We start from the raw sequence: 20,993 nt of genomic DNA, 5'->3' as shown, positions 1-20,993 counted from the left end.
AATTTTTTAGACCTTAAACATATTATTTTAGACATACAATTGCTTTGTTGCACACAGTGACATAAACGCCGGTTCACGTTATGACATGCCCCATTTGGATGTGACCAAATGTTTATCATCATATGGCATTCCTTACACAATACAATCTTAATCATAGCTTCATCACATAGATATGAATGTATGGTTCAGCTGAAGATGACTTATGTAAGGGGTCGAAACCGGTCCTGTAGCATAATAAGTGCAATAAACAAGTATTGATAGGTGGAAATCCTTTCCTATTTCTAATTGTGCAATTCGTCAATACGGAAATAGTCAATGTACAGGCAGATGGTCGTTACGATTATATTCAGATAGATGGCAGATAAGCATGGGCACGTTCGTAAGTGCAAACCTTCATTTCAAGATTTACTGCTCCTAAACAGTACATCATACCAACAAATGATTTGCACCCTCAGATGTCCCTTTTATCGCTCTACATGTTTGGTCTTAAAAAATTTTCTCGTATCTCCCATATTTATGTGTCTAATTGAGTTACAATACTTGAATGGGTTGAAATTTTGGTACTTTTTTTAACATTTTACATTATTTTTCACATCCTTATGTGGAAGCTAGAATCATGAGATTTGGTTCACATATAGCCATTGATTGTGTCAATGTGCGTGCCAAATTTTATGACACTTGCTTTCCTGTAAGTGTGTCAATCTAAGTAACATACGTGTAAAAAGCACAACATTTATGAACAATCGAAATATACAGCCAAATCTACCCTATAACGGAGAGAGAGAGAGAGAGAGAGAGAGAGAGAGAGAGAGAGAGAGGACAAAATGTCACAGGACCAAAATTGTAGATCACTCCAAATTGAACAGAGATTGTGTCATCCGTTTTGTGATAGGACTTACCATTTAGCCGCGAAATACCTCAAAATGAAGGTCTGCACCGCCATTTTTTTGCCTCCATATTTCGATATTCTTCGGCATAGAAAATGAAAAATTATAAGATCTTGAAAGTTTTCTGTAGGTTACTGGCTAAAACGTATAATTTTGCTTAATTTATATTTTCCAACTCGTGTGGCAGATTGTGAGGCAATCTTGATTTTGGGCGAGGGGGGTAAAATTTAGGACTTCCAGGAAAGTATAGCTAAAAAATTTTCAGATGGTCATTATGACCCCTTAAACGGAAATCTATACGAAAATTTCGCCAAAATAGTCAATGCACAGGCACATGGTCGTTACGATATGATTTATGTAGATAGATAAGGAATCTGCTCCACATATAACATCTTTTCGGCTGGACTTAGCCTGAGAAACCGACCTTTCATGATATCTCCCTTATTAATCCTTTTGTTGAAAAATGCACATAAGAAAAAATTAGAATTGGATTTCCATGAAGTTTGGTCGATTTCCAGTCAGGTAGGTCTTGTACTTTATATATTGTGGTAGAGTAAAATCATCATTTCGTTTCCCTATAAAACCCCAGTCAGTTCCAGGAATTTGAAAGGGTACTGACCTTAAAACCTACCCTTGGACAGGTGGATGCTAAATATAAAGTTTGGCTCAAATATCTTCAGTAGTTTTCGAGTTGTAAAAAATACGCTTTACACGCACCTGCTCTTGCGTTAAGTCCAGTGGGACTTGTACTGAAAAATGGTCCATTAATGATATCTCCCTTATTAATCCTGGTATCGAAATGATGCACATAAGAAAAAAGGTTTAGAAATTAATTTCCATTAAGGCAGGTAGATTTCCATTAAGTTTGGTTGTGCATATTTTGAGGGAGTGCAAGATCATTGTTTCAGTTTCATATAAATCCCCAGTCAGTTCAGGGATTTAGAAACAATATTTGCCTTAAAACCTACCCAAGGACAGGTGGATTCTAAATATGAAGTTTGGTTGAAATATATCCAGTAGTTTTCAAGTTATAGAAAGACAAACGAACGAACAAACAAACAAACAAACAAACAAACAAACAAACAAACAAACAAACAGACAGACAGGCACCAAACAAACCTACCCTTGGACAGGTGGGTGCTAAATATAAAGTTTGGTTCAAATATCTTCAGTCGTTTTTAAGCCGTAAGGAATACGCTTTACAGGCACCCGCTCTTCCGTTAAGTCCTATGGGACTTGTACTAAAAAATGGTCCGTTAATGATATCTCCTTTATTAACCCTGCTAACGAAATGATGCACATGAGAAAAAAGGTTTAGAAATTAATTTTCATTAAGGCAGATGGATTTCCATTAAGTTTGGTTGTATATATTCTGAGGGAGTGCAAAATCATGGTTTTGGTTTTGTAAAAAAAAAACCCAGTCAGTTCAGGGATTTAGAAACAATATTTGCACTAAAACCTACCCAAAGACAGGTGGATTCTAAATATGAAGTTTGGTTGAAATATATCCAGTAGTTTTCAAGTTATAGAGGGACAGACAAACAGAGACAGACAGACACACAAACAAACAAACAGACACCAAAGCTAAAAATTATCCAGATGGTCATTATTATATCTGAAACGGATAACTGTACGAAAATTTCACCAAAATAGTCAATGTACAGACACATGGTCATTACAATTTTATTTATATAGATTGAATGTTAGACCTTCCCCTAAACTACCATTTCACTCAGCGTGAATAAAATTATTTATAGCCTAGGTTGTAGTGGCTCATTCCCCGACTTTACATACCGGTTTTCATTAAATTCTCTTCAGCTGTTTTCTCGTGATGCGTGTACATACATACATACAGACACACATTACGGAAAAGTAAAAAGTGCATTTCCTTGTTACTGTGGACATGACCGAAACAGAAATACCATTATTTTTAAATTCTGAGCAATGTACACACAAAACTCTTATTTTATATATATAGATGATTGATCGAGGATTTAGCGTTGGTGGAACTGAAATTTCTGGACGGTTGATCCAGGAAATCGTTTCTTCGAGGAACGGATAACGCGGGATTTTTACAACCTGGTTTATTACGATGCTCACAGGACCACGTAATTTTAATGCACATTCCAGGAAAACTTAGTTTCCGGGAACAGATAATCGAGGTTCCACTGTATTTCATTTTTCGACCACTCACATTGAAAACTCTTACTACTGACTTATTCATAACTTCAAAAAGACTTCCGCACTCCGTTCACACTCGCTGCTGGCGCACCTACCCTTCACTCGGCTTACAGTTAATGGGCTGTAGGGAAAGGGAGGGTAAATTCCGAGTGCATTCCTCTTTCATTGTCTCTGCTTCCAAGATTACGGTAATCTGCGCTCTGCCACGCGCAGCAACATGCTCGAATGTTTCCAAGTTTGCAGCATTCTGGCAGCAGTGTGCATATAGGCCTACTGCTACATCGTAGAGAAACGAAGTCCAGTATCCCCAAATATCAATTATTTCATCTCCACGCATCACATTAAAATTCTTTTAAACTAGGCAGAGATAATTTTACTCAGCATGATTAGTGGGTGTAAGAATTAATACTTTAAAAAATAACTCTCCGAAACCCGCGAATTAACCGCAAAGCGAATTATCCGCATGCGAATTATCGGGAGTGCACTGTATATATTAAAGAGTGTCTTCTGTTTAAGAAAGATTTCTCATTCACTACTCTCCATGGACAGAACAGTCTTTACCTGCCAGGTTTCAAAGACACATGCAAAGAAATTGACATCCGAATATATGAATAATCAATTTTGAGAATAACCATATCAGACAGAAGTTTCACATCTTAGCAGTAGAAACATCTGTCTCTCAACATACTCTCCAGTGTTTTCTATCTGAGAGTTCAACCACTCCATAAATTAAAATAGAAAATACTCACAGACTTATCCTTCAGTTCACGCCACATCTCTCCTCCCTTCTTAGCGATTTCCGTAACGGCAATGCCTGGATTATCTGCCTTGATACTCTCCCGATGTGCATTCAACCAGATCATGAATGCTGTCGGAGCCCTCTTGGGTTTGTTCTCGTCCTTCTCCTTCTTCACCCGCTTCTTACGTGGCTTCTCAGACTGAAAATATTACAGAAAATGTTTCATTATGAAAATGTTACATAAAAACAGTAGTGAAATACGGCTGAAATAGTTCGGCCATGTCAAAAGATGGGACAAGAGAGATTACTAAGGAATGGACAGAATCTGAAAGAAAAAGAACAACAACAATTGGAAGACCACTAACAAGAATGAGGGATCAGGCGGAAGATGAAGTAAATTGGAGAGGACCACAATGGGACACAGTGATGACTGTGGCAAAAAAGAGAAGATTGGAAGAGGCTCTGTGAACGACCTGCATAAACAGAAACATATCAGAAAGAAGTAGTAGTAGCATACAAATGACAAAGTTTGCTTTACGTCGCACCGACAAAGATAGGTCTTATGGTGACAATGGGATAGGAACGGACTAGGAGTGGGAAGGAAGCAACCATGGCCTGAAGTAAGGTACAGCTTTTGCTTTGTGTGAAAATTTAAAACAACAGAAAACCACCGTTAGGGCTGCTGATAGTGGGGTTCGACCCACTATTCCCAAATGTAAGATGGCAGACAGCTAAATGACCCATTATTCCATGCAACTATACACTCAGTAGTGTGCAAATTACAGTGGAACCTCAATTCTCCGTTTTTGGAGAGAACACGAAAAAAAAAAAAAAAAAAACCCACACACAACAAGGGAAAATGGAAAATCTGGGAAGGAATGAACCATCAACAATTTGGCTAAACATCACAAAAATGAAATACAGTAGAACCTCGATTATACATTCCCGGAAACAATGTTTTCCCGTATTATTCGTTCAAATTACGTGGTCCCGTGAGTATCCTAATTAAATCACGTAAAAATCATGCATTATCCGCTCCATGAAGAAATGCTTTCCCGGATCAACCGTCCAGAAATTTCAGTCCCATCAATGCTAAATCCTCGATCATGTGTTTTTCAAGAAACTGTATCTTATGAAAGGACAGCTACGCCATACTTACAGATCTTGGTGTTGACGCCCCGTCATTGCGGTAATTTGAGGAAGTACTGTACCGTACTGGAAAAGCGATCGGCAGTAAACTTGCATAAGGGATCATCTTGGTATCGCATTCGGATAGTATTGTTTGGAGAATCCTAGGAAATCCAAGCACAGAGTGCCCACAACAATTGGAAGGAGACAGAGCACATTTCAACAGCTCTATTTGAAGACTGAACGAGTTTCATCAAATGTTCATAGTTGCAAAACGTCTACATTATGTCCAGGGTTAGATTTTTTTTAAATTACTTTTTTTGAGTGTATCATGGAACAGGTTTTTGGCATTTCCCTCAAGGCACTGTATAGTCTCTGGGCTTTCAGGCAGGAATCAGAACTGCTCCTTCTTAAGTAACACAAATTTGGTATTTTAATATCGTATATGATTATGCTATCGAGACCTTACATACATAAATTTAAAAACTTTGTATCATTTTGCACTCGTACCAGCTTTCCAGGTCAAGGTCGCAAATAACTGTAATTTCCAATGTGTTTATGATATCTTCTCTCTTTCCAATTTGATTGTGATTAGTGACGGGCAGAAGTGAATATAATGCATACAAAAACTTGAAAATCAAAATTTACATTCGAAACCATACTGTATTCTTGAATTTAACATAATCTTTAAAAGTCGATGTAGGCCTAATTTACGTGGTACAAGATTTCCATAAACTGACTACGAACAGTATACCGGTGACCAAATTACAATGAAAGATTTAAAAAAAAGGGATTTTGCCATCATGTTGGGCTCTTTTGTATCTAATGTGCTTTATTTTTTTAGATTAGAGAATTAAAAACTACTGTGGTCAATTGTTGTTTGACTACACATTACGGGGATTATATTTTTTGAAGAGTTTGGCTGATCACAGTTGCTGAACTGAAAGAAGTTTTCAGAGGAAACTGACGAAGTTTCCCTGATAAAAATGAATGTAAAGTTTTGATATTTTTAAGTTGCGTGCCAGTAAGTAATGTTTAAAGCCCGCCCCGCTGTCTAACTTGCCTGCCTCTCAACCGGAGGGCCCGGGTTCGATTCCCAGCCAAGTCAGGCATTTTTACCCGGATATGAGGGGTGGTTCCAGGTTCACTCATTCTACGATTAGCTTTAATTGAGGAGCTATTTAATGGTGATATGGCGACTCCAGTCTAGAGAGACAGGAATAACGGCTGAGAGTATTCGTCACACTGACCATGCGTTGCCTCGTAATCTGCAGTTCTTCGGACTGAGCAGTGGTCGCTTGGTAGGCGCAAGGCCCATTGGGGCTGTAGTTTAGTTTGGTTTAGGGGTGTTTGTAAAATTATAAGTGTACATATTTCATTTTTGTGATTTTTAGTCAAATTGTTGATGGTTCATTCATTCCCGGATTTTCAGTTTTTCCGTGTTGTAGGTTTTTTTTCCATGGTCCCTCCAAAAACAGAGAATCGAGGTCCCACTGTACCAAAAAGATGTGATAAATGCGGCAGTACAGTCTATCTTTTGGTAAAGTGTTAAAAATACTTTACATGTGTTAAGTAATGTTATTTCTGCGTAAATGTTATGTACGTCATCTATATCAATTTATCTTCACTTTCCCCCTTTTAAAAGCTGTTTGGTTTCAATTTATAACTTATACTCATGCATTAAAGTACCTTTTGAGAGGGACGATGTGTCAACAGCGGAACAGCCATTGCAGTATTCAGTAGCGGCTCATTTAGCTAACATACATCCCATATGCTTTCTGTTTACTGCCGTGATCCGGGTGTTACTGGCGCGTTAGTGACTTTGCACATTACTATTTTCTTTCATGCTAATATTTAGTAATATATCATTATTAAGTTGGTAGTCAGTCTTTGTCTTGGTGTTTAGGATTTAGTAAACTGTTTTAATTTACGTTTACATAAGCTTTGTTAAAGTTCCGTGTGGAGTGAAGATGGGCAAGCCTGGCCCTTCTCACGTAAAACATAAGAACGGAAAAGCACTGAGAAGTGGAGAAAAAAGGTAAGTTCTCAACGATTTTAAGAAGTTTAGTGACACAAATCCTGGCAGTGCTCTTGAAATTGTGATGAGGTTAGTAGCCGCTACTGCTGGCATTTCTGGAACTAGTATTTATCTTGCTAGAAAGGAATTTAAAACTGTAGGAACAGTCTTTACACTGAAAGAAAAAAGACAGAATAAAACAAAGTTTGTGGACAATTATGATTGTTTCACTAAGGAAATAATTCGGCGAAAAGTTCACAAGTTTTTCTTCAGAAAAATACCAATAATCGACAAGATCTTAGAGTCTGTGAAGAGTGATGAAACCTTGCCTTCGTTTTCGCATCCAACGCTTTATAGGCTTTTAAACACTTTAAATTTCAAGTTTATGTTGCGTAGTAGTCAACCACTTCTTATTGAAAGGGCGGAAGTAGTTCTGTGGTGAAGACTTTATGTGTGTCAGATAAGAATGTTTCGGGAGGAGGGAAGAGCACTTTAATACTTGGATGAGACATGGGTGAATTCAGGACATACCTGTGCAAAAGTATGGAGTGATAAAACTATCAAATCCAGTAAGGACACATTCTTGAAGGGATTATCGAGCAGCTTAAAGAATCCTTTGGAGAAGGGGAAACACTTGATAATTACACATATCAGCAACGAGAAAGGTTTTGTGAAAGGAGGATTACTGTGTTTTGAATCTAACTCCACAAAAGACTATCACAAGGAAATTGACGCCAATGCGGTGACTGTTATGGACAACGCATCTTGCCATTCAGTTAGAACTGAGAAACTGACGAAACAGTCGTGGAGAAGGGGAGATATAATTAAGTTTCTGGATGGGAAGGGAATCCCTTATGCACCAAACACTTTCAAGTTGGAACTTCTTAATATCATCCCGAAGCATAGTAAGGACTGATGTGGCGCATATAGAGTAGATGATATCGCATTGCAATCAGGAAGGCACGTTTTAAGGTTACTTCCGTACCATTGTTCTTTAAGTCCAACTGAAAGTGTGTGGAGCTAAGTTAAGGTCCATGTGGTTAGGAACAACAAAACTTTAACCCTTGTGGAAGTAAGAAAACTGCTGCTGGAAGGGATGGAACTAGCGACTAGTGAGGGATGGGAAACGTGTGTAAAATAAGTCATCGAGACAGAAGAAAAACGAATGTGGGATATACACCAGTTAGTAGACGCGCCATTGAACAGTTAATGACTCCAACAGTGATGACGACAACGATATAGAGGGGACTGAGTAACCTATCGACACTGGTGAGTACACTAACCTTAAGAACTGTATTGAATATCATCTTGATTCATTCTGGTGATTGTATAAATGTTGTATTCTTGTTATAACATGTTAGTTATAGATTATTTGAACTAGTTATCAATCTCGCGGTTTAATGACTGATATTTTTATGCGACTAGTACTGCCAATGCGTACGTGGCCAGACTTGTTATTTTTATCTCCCAGGTAATTTGAGACAGGGTGTAAGGTTGATACCTTAAGTTAGAATCTCCTTGAACCACGTCCTCCTTAAGATGTTACCAGAGGTATACATATCATTGTCTGTGTACTTCTGTATTATGTTTCCCCCTCCCCTTGCTTCCTATTACTAGCGAGAAGGCTGGGGCCTTGACGTGTGTTGGGGAAGCCATCTTGTAGTTTTACTCCTGTCTCTGTACTAGACAGACGTGCCATGTAAGCTCTTACATTTTTCCAGGGTTTACCCTGGTTTTCCACCCCTTTTGGGTGGGAATTCTGGTAGGTTTCGTTTTATTTTAGATATACGTTATATTTGTTAACGTAAATTGAGCTTGTGGTATTATTATTATCGTTCTGGATTCTCTTCCCGACCTGGCATTTTCGTTAGTACTGGGAACTCATTTGATCATTAGTTCATAACTGACCCCTTTCCTAAAACACATTTTCTTCTTGTTCTGGATTTTAACTTTTCCGATGGCAAGTTATGTTAATTTAGACCTTCCGTTATAGAGGCTATCAAACTTAAAAAAAAAAAAAAAAAAAGTAATTCTGCGTCTGCGTTAATTTCCATTTTAAAACTTGGCGATAAGCTAAATATGCCTAACCGTTCTGTAAGGTTAACTTTTATCACCAACCACTCTGGGTGGTAAATTGTTATTGTTTTAAAAGGAGCTGAGAAAAATGAATACCAATCCGTTCAGCGGTGTTTTGTCACTCCTTGACTGTCTGTTTTTAATTTTAATTGGTCGTCGTCTTGGTGACATTTATTGTGATTGACATTGTTTTGGTTTTTGGTTATAACTGGGGAGTTGGATTGAGATTGGTTCGGGTAACGTTGGGAATTGGTTGACTGGACCTTGTCTTGCAATTTTGGTGGTGATTATTACTGATATTACCTTAAATTCACCATGGTATCTGATTATTTATTGTGTGATCTGGTTTTATTCCCCGGGTTATTTATTCCGTGAATTATTGAAGTAAGTAGTAACTTCTGCTTAACCTGAAATGGCATTGAAGTGTTGCTGATGATATTTACTGAATTCCCTTATTTCACCACTTCTCTGCATTTGTGGTGTCATTCAGAATTTGTTGCCCTATGATCTAATCCATGAAATATTGTATTAAGCAGTAACTTCTGCTTATCTTGTAAAGCTCTTGAAGAGTTGCTGACGATATTTATTGAATGATCTTACTTCACCACTTCTCTGCATTTGTGGTGTTATTCACGAACTATTTCCTGCGATTTAATTCCTAAAACTAAATTAAGCAGTTTCCTCGTGTTAATTAATGTGGTACTGAGCCTGTTCTGCACCTTGTATCGGTGGGTTACCATATGATTTGCGTTTTGGGGGTTTGCTTGATATCCTGTTCCTATTAATTTATGCACCCTGTTCTGTATTAACACCGTGCTAAGGATCGGATTCATTTCTCTCTATTTGTGCTTGAGAATTCAATTAATTAACTACTTGCTCCATCCTTCTTGGACCTTAATTTCGGATTACTCTTTGAGTAATTCTCTATTTTATTTAACTTGATGTAAATATCAAATTGCACTGTTATTAAATTCAACTATTTCGAAAGACCTAAGTTTATCACTTCATTAGTGTTACTTTATTAACTTTTAAGAAAAAGGCATGATTGCAATGATCCATTGTAAAGGCACCTTCCACATTTAAATCTTTGAGGTAAGTTCTCTTGCCTTTTACTTGTATTAACCTTTCAGTTTACTGCTTCTGTGGGGTGACTGTATGTGGTATTTATTTTGGGTTTTCTGGGTGTCAGTGTGTTGGCACAGTCTTGGATAATTTCTGTGCACTGAGTTACTTACTGTTATTGAATTTTTAACTGCCTGTCACCCAGGATGTTATCGAGTCTTGAGTCTCACTGTGTCATTATATTTAATTTCTCTTATCGGTGCCACACGTTACATTGGTACAGTGATTTGTATGTATTCATGTTAATTGGTTCTGATTTGGCACATCTCTATGCTAAATGCATTACTAACTCGCCAGTCGTTCTGGGTTATGTGGTATGTTTTCTAACCTGGCGTCTTATAGTGTTAAAAGGTTTCCATGTCACCGCACCATACATATTAATGTTTTATCATTAACCTAACCATAACAGTGTCTCTTAACCCGACCGTCACAAGGGCATATCACAAAAAAAAGGAAGTCCTATCATAAGAAAAATTTGCTCACTTCGAACATTGATACAGGAACTAGAAAGATGTTTTTGAAGACTTTCGTCAGGAACATGGCATTGTAGGGAAGTGAAACATGGACAATAACTAGCTCAGAAAGTGAATAGAAGCTTTTGAAATGTGGTGTTACAGAAGAATGCTGAAGATGAGGTGGATAGATAGAATCACACATGAAGAGATACTGAATCAAGTTGGTGAGAGGACATCGATTTGGCTAAATTTGACCAAAAGAAGAAAGACGCCCAGGACTTACTCAGCTCGTTTTTGAGGGATGTGTAGGTTGTAAGAAGGGTAGGAGTAGACCAAGCAGAATAGCGCAGATGTAGGATGTAGCACAGGACAGGGTGGCAATGTGCGCTGCATCAAAACAGTCCATGGACACCACCACTTAGCTTTACACTGGGCAGCCCACATTGAGTTCAGTTTAATTTTTCTCTGTAACGGCATCACGGGAGAATGGATTAGTGGATTTTCATGAAACCTGGCATTTAGCCCTTTCCCGCCCACATTTTCACACCCCTTATCACCAGGTTTCAACCTATTATTTAGAAAAAATTGAAGCAGAGTGCATTGTTTCAGAAAAAGTTAAATATAATAAAAACTATTGTTCACAACGTATTCAAATTGTCAATAATATTAGAAAATATACCGTCACATCCATTTCTCTATTCACAGAGTCATAAGGTTGTTGGTTCAAACCTCCCTCCCCAAAACTAGTGGTGATACTCGACACAAAGGTAGGCTGCATTTGTCACATTCTCATATTATCCGAATCCCTCTAACCCAATAATCACATGATATTGGAAGTAGAATGATGCCATGTATATAAGATTGTTTCCTCTGAGCAAGTGTCTTCCCACTCCGTACCTATTTTACTGGAATGTGCCTGTTTGAATGCTGCATTGATATACCGTATTTACGCGAATAATCCCCGCCGCTGAACAATGCCTGCACCCTAATTTTATGAAGGGTCATTTAAAAAAAATGAAATTAAATAAAATTCCTTGCATCGAAGGAGTAACATAGGCATAAACAAACATTTCATATCACTCCACGATTTATTAAAGCTTAAATGAAAGATATAAACAGTACATAAATCATGGTAGCAGATATAAATTATAAATAGTACATAAGTTAGCAAAGTGCAGGATTCGCATAGGAAAAAAAAAAAGCAAACATAATATACTACGATTGCAGTAGCAGTGTCCGGCATCCTGCAATAGAAAAACCGCATTGTAATTGTGTATCTTAAAATGGCACAGAAATACACAATATAAAATAATGAAATGAAGATACTGTACATTAATGCTCCCTTACCTGTAATCTTCTTAGCATTCGTCGCAATCATCGTCCTTGGTTCCGTCCAGAAAATTAGAGAAACTCTTCTCCACCAGTTGCAAAGGAATGGAATCCCAAGCATGTTTTATCCATTTGAAAATCTGCCTCGCTTCTGGGCGCTTGATTTTACCAGTAGGCGTAAATTTGTGCGCTTCGTCTGCCATCCAACATGTGTACAGTTGTTTCACTGCCGCCTTAAAAGGCCGGTTAATGTACACGTCAAGTGGTTGGAGAACGGATGTTAGACTTCCTGGAATTATTAACAAGTCCGTTCTACTCCTTGTCAAAACATCGTGAACTTCTTGAGTAGTGTGCCCGCGAAAACTATCTAAAACGAGCATACTTCTGAGATTTAGTAATGCTCCAGGGCGCCGTTGCCAAACCTGCTTTACCCAGTCTGCTATTAGGTTATTATCCATCCACCCTCTGGGTTGCGCATTTACGATAATGCCTTTAACGTTTATTTTTGGAATTGTTTTTTGTTTAAATATGATGTATGGGGGCAGTTTTCTTCCATCTGCGGTTACACAAAGCATAACCGTACATCCTTGCTTCTCATTCCCGCCAGTTCTAACCATGATGTTGGACGCACCTTTTTTGTTTACAGTACAATCAAGCGGCATTTCGAAGAAAATTGGTGTCTGGTCCGCGTTGCCTATTTGTGGAAGTATATAAGAGTTTTTCTTGCGTAAATTGATCACATATTTGTGAAAATTCAGAATTTTATCTTCATAATCTGTTGGAAGACGCTGCGTGATGGTATTTTTCTCCAAAAACTATAGCCGTGACGAACAAAATCGTGAAAGCCATCCACGGCTAGCTTTGAATCCCGTAACACCTAGTTCTTTTGCAATCGATTGGGTTTTAAGTTGGCACATTTCACTTGTAACGGCACATCCGAATTGTCTCTTTTTGTCAATGTACGCACATAATCTTGCTTCAATCTCAGGAAACTTTGCTTTCTGTCCACGAAATGCCCGGCGATTACTACTAGTTTGCTGAAGCCGTAATTTATTTTTTTGCCAGTTACGAATACAGCTTTGTCTACGTCATATTTTCTTCCTGCTGCACGATTTCCAATTTCTTCTGCATATTTTATAATCTGCAGCATTTGTTTGGCCGTGAAAGACCTATAGCGTGTACCTTTAGTAGCCATCTCGAACACGTGATTCACTTCAATTGACGCACACAGAAGAATGACACTACGGCCCATGCAAGATAGGCGCATTGCACCATTTCCAGACGCTTTGACATTCTAGCCAGCGCGGCCTGGAGGGTAAAGGCTGGCTAACGGCATGCCAGACGGGAAGTACTCTCATCACCTGTTGACAGGTCACTGAGACGGCGACCATTTATGACATGCAGCGGCCACCCCGTCATCTGAAGTAGGGCCGCGAAAAGCGAAACAGACAATTATACCGGAAAGACCCCCATTTCCTAATTTCCTATTTTCAGCAAAATAAGAAATAAAGCCATGATGCATCATTATGCAGACCTTTTATTTTCATTAACATTAAAATATAAAGTCTTGTTTACTAAAGTAGAACGCAGCCCGGAAGGCGGTTTCGTATCTTCACTTGCGCAGAGAGACAGGAGTATGAGGTGTGGTGATGCCAATTTGGCTACTCATAAAGCACGAAAGTGTAAACATTTTTTTATCCTGTTATATCTTTAATTCCAAAGCGATGACCTATATTTTTCATGGGCTTAAATGTTTCTCGAAAGTCTAAATTAATTCTTAACATCAAACCCCGAGAAAGTGATGAGGGAAATTTTCGTGATATTAAGGAAGGTAAGTGGAAGTTGAGAGAAATGAAATGTGAAGTGCAGAGAGCATAACAGCACGAAAGTATAAACATTTCTTCATCCAGTTATATTTTGAATTCCAAAGAGATGACCTATATTTTTCGTGGACTTAAATGTTTCTCAAAAGTCTAAATTAATTCTTAACATCAAACCCCAAGATCGTGCTGAGGGAAATTTTCTAGATATTAAGGAAGGTAAATGGGCGGGCCAGTTTCAATGCCGTTGGATATTCTCCGCTTTTATACATATCAAATATTGCTGTATGCAGAAAATTTTTATTGAAATCATCTAGGTCCGTCACTGGCTTCTTCCTCTTAGGGTTCTTCCCTGGCGGCCTGAACATTGCATTATTTTTATTTCTGTAGCTTGTTTTATCCTCTGTACTGTTCACAGGCTGATACCACACGCGAGTGCTCTCTTCTTTTGAGGCATGGCAACATGGCGTTCCTCACCTTGCCCGCCAGCTAATGCATGCTTACAAAATACAAATACACTCTAAATACTATTTCCCTCACCTGTCGATGCAATGCTTGTCTTTTGCTCTTTCTGGATCCATCATACACATGCAAATAATTCCCTAAATTTGTTGGTTATAATATTTACAAATAAAACTCGAAACATTCACTCGTGACCCGCACAAACAGGGACCTCTTACTGAAATGATTCTATTAGCTCAGTGGAAAACATGTCATACTACAAAGTGCGTGAAAGTTACTGCGCAACCCTCTTCAAACCTCCTTCGCGGGTGCGTTCTACTCTAATGTGTACGTAAGATTGTCAGTACTATACTGATAAACAAAATTGTATTTAATAGCGATATTTCCCACTAGATTCGAGCTTGACGCAAATAAAACCCGCACCCCAATTTTTTCCCCATTTTTTTTTTCTTTTTATTGTGCGGGGATTATTCGTGTAAATACAGTATATGCAATTGGCTATGTCATTGAATAGGTTGTCTCCTCCTAACATATGTAAAAAAACAATCTATTTCTCATATAGTACTTCCAAATTAAGGACAGGTTCAACATCATCCATATAATTATTCGGAGTAACAAAACGAAATGTTTGTATTACCTGAATTAGTGTGGCATCGCTATCAGGTCCGATTTCTCAATATCCGTTTTCACTTACCTATATCGCTGTTAACACTAAAATTATCTTCGTTGATATGTTGATCACTCAATAAAAATTCACCTCCACCCCTACTCAATGACTCTGTCACTTTCTTGGCCTATATTCAGCTCAGTTTCAATATCCACAGTATTCAATCCCGGCATGTTTACGAACGAAACAGCTGAACCACGGTCGTAGAAGTTCAAGACTGTTGCCTAGGCAACATCAAGACAGATTATCACTCTTCTTTTATTTCCTAAGCCTTGCAGATTGTACTGCATGTTAATAAATGCTTTATAAACACTTCACTGCCAAAAAAACATACATGCATTATCATTATAGACTTATGTCTTTCAGCGTTCAGTCTGCAAGCCTCTGTGAATTTACTAAACGTCGCCACAATCCTCGATTTGCAACTAGTGTTGAGGCCTCATTTAGTTCTATACCTCTTATCTTTAAATCGTTAGAAACCGAGTCTAACCATCGTTGTCTTGGTCTCCCTCTCCTTCTCTTACCCTCCATAGCAGAGTCCATTATTCTCCTAGGTAACCTATCCTCCTCCATTTGCCTCACATGACCCCACCACCGAAGCCGGTTTACGCGTACAGCTTCATTCATCGAGTTCATTCCAAAATCAGCCTTATATCCTCATTCCGAGTACCCTCCTGCCATTGTTCCCACCTGTTTGTACCAGTTATCATTCTTGCTACTTTTATGTCTGTTACTTCTAAATTATGAATAAGATATCTTGCGCCCACCCAGCTTTCACTCCTGCAAAGCAAAGTTGGTCTGAAAACAGACCGATGTAAAGATAGTTTCGTCCGGGAGCTGACTTCTTTCTTACAGAATACTGCTGATCGCAACTGTGAGCTCACTGCATTAGCTTTACTACACCTTGATTCAATCTCACTTACTATATTACCATCCTGGGAGAACATACAACCTAAATACTTGAAATTATCGACCTGTTCTAGCTTAGTATCACCAATCTGACATTCCATTCTGTTGAATTTCTTACCTACTGACATCAATTTAGTCTTCGAGAGGCTAATTTTCATACCATACTCATTGCACCTATTTTCAAGTTCCAACATATTAGACTGCAGGCTTTCGGCACAGTCTGCTATTAAGACCAAGTCGCCAGCATAGGCCAAACTGCTTACTACATTTCCACCTAACTGAATCCCTCCCTGCCAATTTATACCTTTCAGCAGATGATCCATGTAAATTACGAACAGCAAAGGTGAAAGATTACAGCCTTGTCTAACCCCTGTAAGTACCCTGACCCAAAAACTCATTCTACCAACAATTCTCACTGAAGCCCAACTGTCAAAATAAATGCCTTTGATTGATTTTAATAATCTACTTTTAATTCCATAGTCCCCCAGTATAGCGAACATCTTTTCCCTCGATACCCTGTCATAGGCTTTCTCTAGATTTACGAAACATAAACACAACTGCCTATTCCTCTATTAGCATTTTTCAATTACCTGGCGCATACTGAAAATATGATCCTGACAGCTTCTCTGTGGTCTGAAACCACACTGGTTTTCATCCAACTTCCTCTCAACGACTGATCCCACCCTCCCTTCTAAGATACCAGTGAATACTTTGCCTGGTATACTAATCAATGAGATACCTCGATAGTTGTCGCAATCCTTTGTGTTCCCTTGCTTATAGATAGGTGCAATTACTGCTTTTGTCCAATCTGAAGGTACCTTACCAACACTCCACGCTAATTTTAGTTCTCTATGAAGCCATTTCATCCCTGCCTTCCCACTATACTTCACCATTTCAGGTCTAATTTCATCTAATCCTGCTGCCTTATGACAATGGAGTTTATTTACCATCCTTTCCACTTCAAGCATAATTTCAGCAACATCATTTTCCTCCTCCCCATGAGCTTGGCTGTTTGCAACACCACCAGGATGATTTCCTTTTACGTTGAGAAGATGTTCAAAATATTCCCTCCACCTCTCCAGTGATTCCCTGGGATCTATTATGAGTTCACCTGAATTACTCACTATTCATTTCCTTTTTCCCTCCCTTCCTAAGATTCTTTATTACTGTCCAGAAAGGTTTCCCTGCTGCTTGACCTAGACTTTCCAGGTTATTACCAAAATCCTTCCCATGACTTCCTTTTGGATTCAACAACTATTTGTTTTCCTCTGTTTCTTTCATCTGCGTACAAATCCCTGTCTGCCTCAGCCCTTGTTTGGAGCCATTTCTGATAAGCCTTCTTTTTACGTTTACAGGCTGCTCTCACTTCCACCAAGATGTTCACCTTTTCCCATCTTTACACACAGTTGTTCCTAGGCATTCCCTTGCTGTTTCTACTACAGCATCCCTGTATGCCTCCCAATCACTTTCTATATCCTGAATCTGCTTACTGTCTACTGTTCGAAACTTCTCACTAATCATATCCATGTACTTCTGTCTAATTTCCTGGTCCTGGAGATTTTCTACCCTTATTCGTTTGCAGACAGATTTCACTTTCTCTACCCTAGGCCTAGAGATACTTAATTCACTACAGATCAGATAGTGGTCTGTATCATCGAAAAATCTGCGAAAAACTCGTACATTCCCAACAGATTTCCTGAATTCAAAGTCTGTTAAGATATAGTCTATTATGGATCTGGTACCCCTAGCCTCCCATGTGTAGCGGTGAATAGCCTTATGCTTGAAGAATGTATTCGTAACAGCTAAACCCATACTAGCACAGAAGTCCAGCAAACGCTTCCCATTCCTATTAGCATCCATATCTTCCCCACATTTACCAATCACCCTTTCATATCCTTCAGTTCTATTCCCAACTCTTGCATTGAAATCACCCATTAGCACTATTCTATCCTTGCTGTTGACCTTGACCACGATGTCACTCAATGCTTCATAAAACTTGTCAACTTCATCCTCATCTGCACCCTCACATGGTGAATACATGGACACAATTCTTGTCCTAATTCCTGCAACTGACAAATCTACCCACATCATTCGCTCATTTACATGCCTAACAGAAACTATGTTGCGTACAATGATATTCCTGATAAAGAGTCCTACCCCAGACTCTGCCCTTCCCTTTCTAACACCCGTCCAGTACACTTTATAATCTCCTATCTCTTCCTCGTTATCTCCCCTTACCCGATTATCACTTACTCCTAGCACATCCAGATGCATCCTCTTTGCTGACTCAGCCAGTTCTACCTTCTTTCTTCCATAAGCCCCATTAATATTGATAGCTCCCCATCGAATTCCATTTTGTTCGCCATGTTGTTTCCAAGAAGTCCCTCGCCTGTCAAATGGGAGTGGGACTCCATTACTTCCATAGGTCCGAGGCTTGCTTAAAATGTTCTGAGCTCGGTAAATTCATGAAGAAGGATGCTAGCCTACTTGCACATAGTCTAAGTGAGGATCTCTCCTCTAACAGGTTATGGACCACCAGTGGATTGTATAGTCCTAGCCGCCTGAGCACAAGGAGGGCCATGACTCAGAATATGTCCGAGATGCCCACTCCCATTCCATAGCAACTGGTATCCCGACTCTCAGCACCACTTACTAGGCCACTCAACCGTTGCCCATGCTTCACGATCTAGGACGTGACTACAGTAACCCACAAACATGAAGGGTAATAGGATCTCAGCTAAATGTCATTTAAAATGTTCAGCGGGAGAGGGGCTTCCAATGAGGCCTTAAATATAAAACTCAATGTATCTCTTTTACAGTTGGTTTTAAAGGAAAACTGCTCATGACACAGTTTATTTAGAATATCATTTACAACCTTTTTTATTATACACCTTTTACCGACAAAGTGAAAAATAACGGAAATATCAATGCTGGTCCTGCCAAAGTTTAAGCCAACAACCAGTAACTAACTATGGGGAGTTGCTATGGAAATCATCCTGGCAACGTTTAAAGGCCTTTTGTACATCAGTCTGTACTCTACTGTTTGAATATTAATGTGATACGCGGCTTTTATAACTGAAAGAAGATATCAAATTACGAGCAGCAATAGCGTTAAAATACGAAGAAACTGCAAAGAGTCACAGAGAGCCAGGAAGCAGGTAGCGTACGTCATGACATGCCACTGACAGTTACCTGTGGTGGTGCTGATCAATGTTTTAAGAGGAAGTACAACTCAGCAACCATCTTCTATATAACACTAATCAGGGAGAAAAAAGGGAAGGGATCTGACACTATCGGCCAAAGAAAAACAAGGGCCACAGGGTGTGAAAATGAAAGACTCCCTAGGCCTCACAACCTAATACCATCGAGGTCAGAAAAGAACAAGAGTTGACCAAGGGAGGTCAGATAGGATAGATGAAAGTAAGGAGCCCGACCCAAGTGACCCCTGGCACCCCTTTTAGTCGACAGTTGCATGTCCACCAACATGTCTCAGACTCTCAGGAGAATGTTAAATGACAGCCCCATCAACGATGGGTAAAACGGCTAGTCACAATTTCTTAATATCCATACAATGAACATGTTGGTTACTGTACTTATTTACTTGTATAATGAATTCTGAAATATACACCACCTGAACTGTGAGGAAAACTATATAATGTGAACCAATCTATAGGATCAAGTATTAAAAACCTTTTAAATGAACTACCCTTCCTATAGTCAGACCTCAACGTTAGTTGTAACTCCCAAAGAAAAAAGAATTCAGGTACATACAACTGTCTTCGTCTTCTTCGCTGGTTTCTCTTTCTTTTCCTTCTTTTTCTTCTCCTCAGAACCCCCTTCGGAATCTCCCGACTCATCAGAATCTGTAGGACTCGGATTACTGTCGTATCTGTTGGACATAAACATCAACACTTAACTAGAGATCAGAAAACTTTTAAATGAAGAGTTAACACTCCTGCCAACCCTCGAGAACCAAAACTCAAGAGACTGTCTTCGAGAACCAAAACTCAAGAGACTGTGGAGTAAAATCAGGAGCTACAGATTTGACAAAAAACATTAATATCTTGCAGACAGTACATAAGTCTACTTTCTTGCCTTACGCACAGAACTTAAAAAAATCAAAGTAAATTAAAGTGTTAAAAAAAAGGAGGAAAATCTGTATGTTTGTTTAGTCCTCAGCCCAAAGGCTGGTTGGGTCCTCATCAGCACCACCATCAGCTGTCATAGATGGCCTAGGCATCACTGAAGAGGCGTACTAGGGAAATGAGTGAGATAGTTTCCTGTTGCTTTCCTCACAGAGCCAGAAGTTGCTACTACATAACAATCTGCCAAGCCCACTGAAATGCATAGAACAACCGACCCTATGAGCAACATTTTCATGCCATTCACACTAGGGACTGGCTGTACAAGGAATGGCATTAGTAGTATCGCTCATACCTCCGTCACTTTCATATTGTCAAAGCCTAGGATAAGACAGAGACAGATCAATGAAAGTAACAAAATTGCTCTAGCCCATATCAGAAGACATAGCAAACTGTAAACACTACGTCCTGCTAGCAAAGGCACAGAAAATCTGTACAATCAAAGAGAAAAATCATCAAGAGGTTTTTTTTTAAAACTTTTAATATGCTGAGTCCACAGACATTTTAAACAGAATAACGTAATATAATAATGTATACCACAAATCATTCAATTCCATCTTAGATAAAAGGGATATTCACCAGCAGCACTAAACTGTAGATCTTTTTAAACTGATAAAGTTTTAAACAATACGATTTTTTTTTGCTAGTTGTTTTACGTCGCACCGACACAGATAGGTCTTATGGCGACGATGGGACAGGGAAGGGCTAGGAGTGAGAAGGAAGCGGCCATGGCCTTAATTAAGGTACATTTGCCTGGTGTGAAAATGGGAAACCACGGAAAACCATTTTCAGGGCTGCCGACAGTGGGGTTCGAACCTACTATCTCCTGAATACAATATGAAAAAGAAACCAGTTATTATTGTTATTCACGTATATCATAATATCAGTCTTTCCATTTGTAGTGATTTTGTTTACATAGAGTAAAAAAAGAATTAAACAGAGATGGGGAAAAGGTAGGATGCAGCACAGGTGGAAGAAGAGTAACATTTTCAACTAAATTCAACTTATGTACACTAGTGTTGGCTACTGAATGCATGATTCGAAGCAGTGTATCGATTC

General features: G+C 38.9%; 1 protein-coding gene across 2 annotated transcripts in view; it reads right to left on the bottom strand.

Moving 5' to 3' along the window:
• LOC136867499 (FACT complex subunit Ssrp1) overlaps positions 1-20,993 on the bottom strand; it is a 214,415-nt gene that overhangs the window by 30,814 nt on the left and 162,608 nt on the right. For both annotated transcript variants that reach the window (XM_067144709.2, XM_067144710.2), the window contains exons 12-13: positions 19,564-19,681; positions 3,818-4,006 (exon numbers count right to left, since the gene is read on the bottom strand). In XM_067144709.2, coding sequence (XP_067000810.1) covers positions 3,818-4,006; positions 19,564-19,681 — 307 coding nt within the window. The remainder of the gene's footprint in view (positions 1-3,817; positions 4,007-19,563; positions 19,682-20,993) is intronic.

This window comes from Anabrus simplex, chromosome 3 (assembly GCF_040414725.1).
Source record: "Anabrus simplex isolate iqAnaSimp1 chromosome 3, ASM4041472v1, whole genome shotgun sequence".
Taxonomy (NCBI): domain Eukaryota; kingdom Metazoa; phylum Arthropoda; class Insecta; order Orthoptera; family Tettigoniidae; genus Anabrus; species Anabrus simplex.
This window is presented reverse-complemented; position numbering and strand designations above follow the sequence as displayed.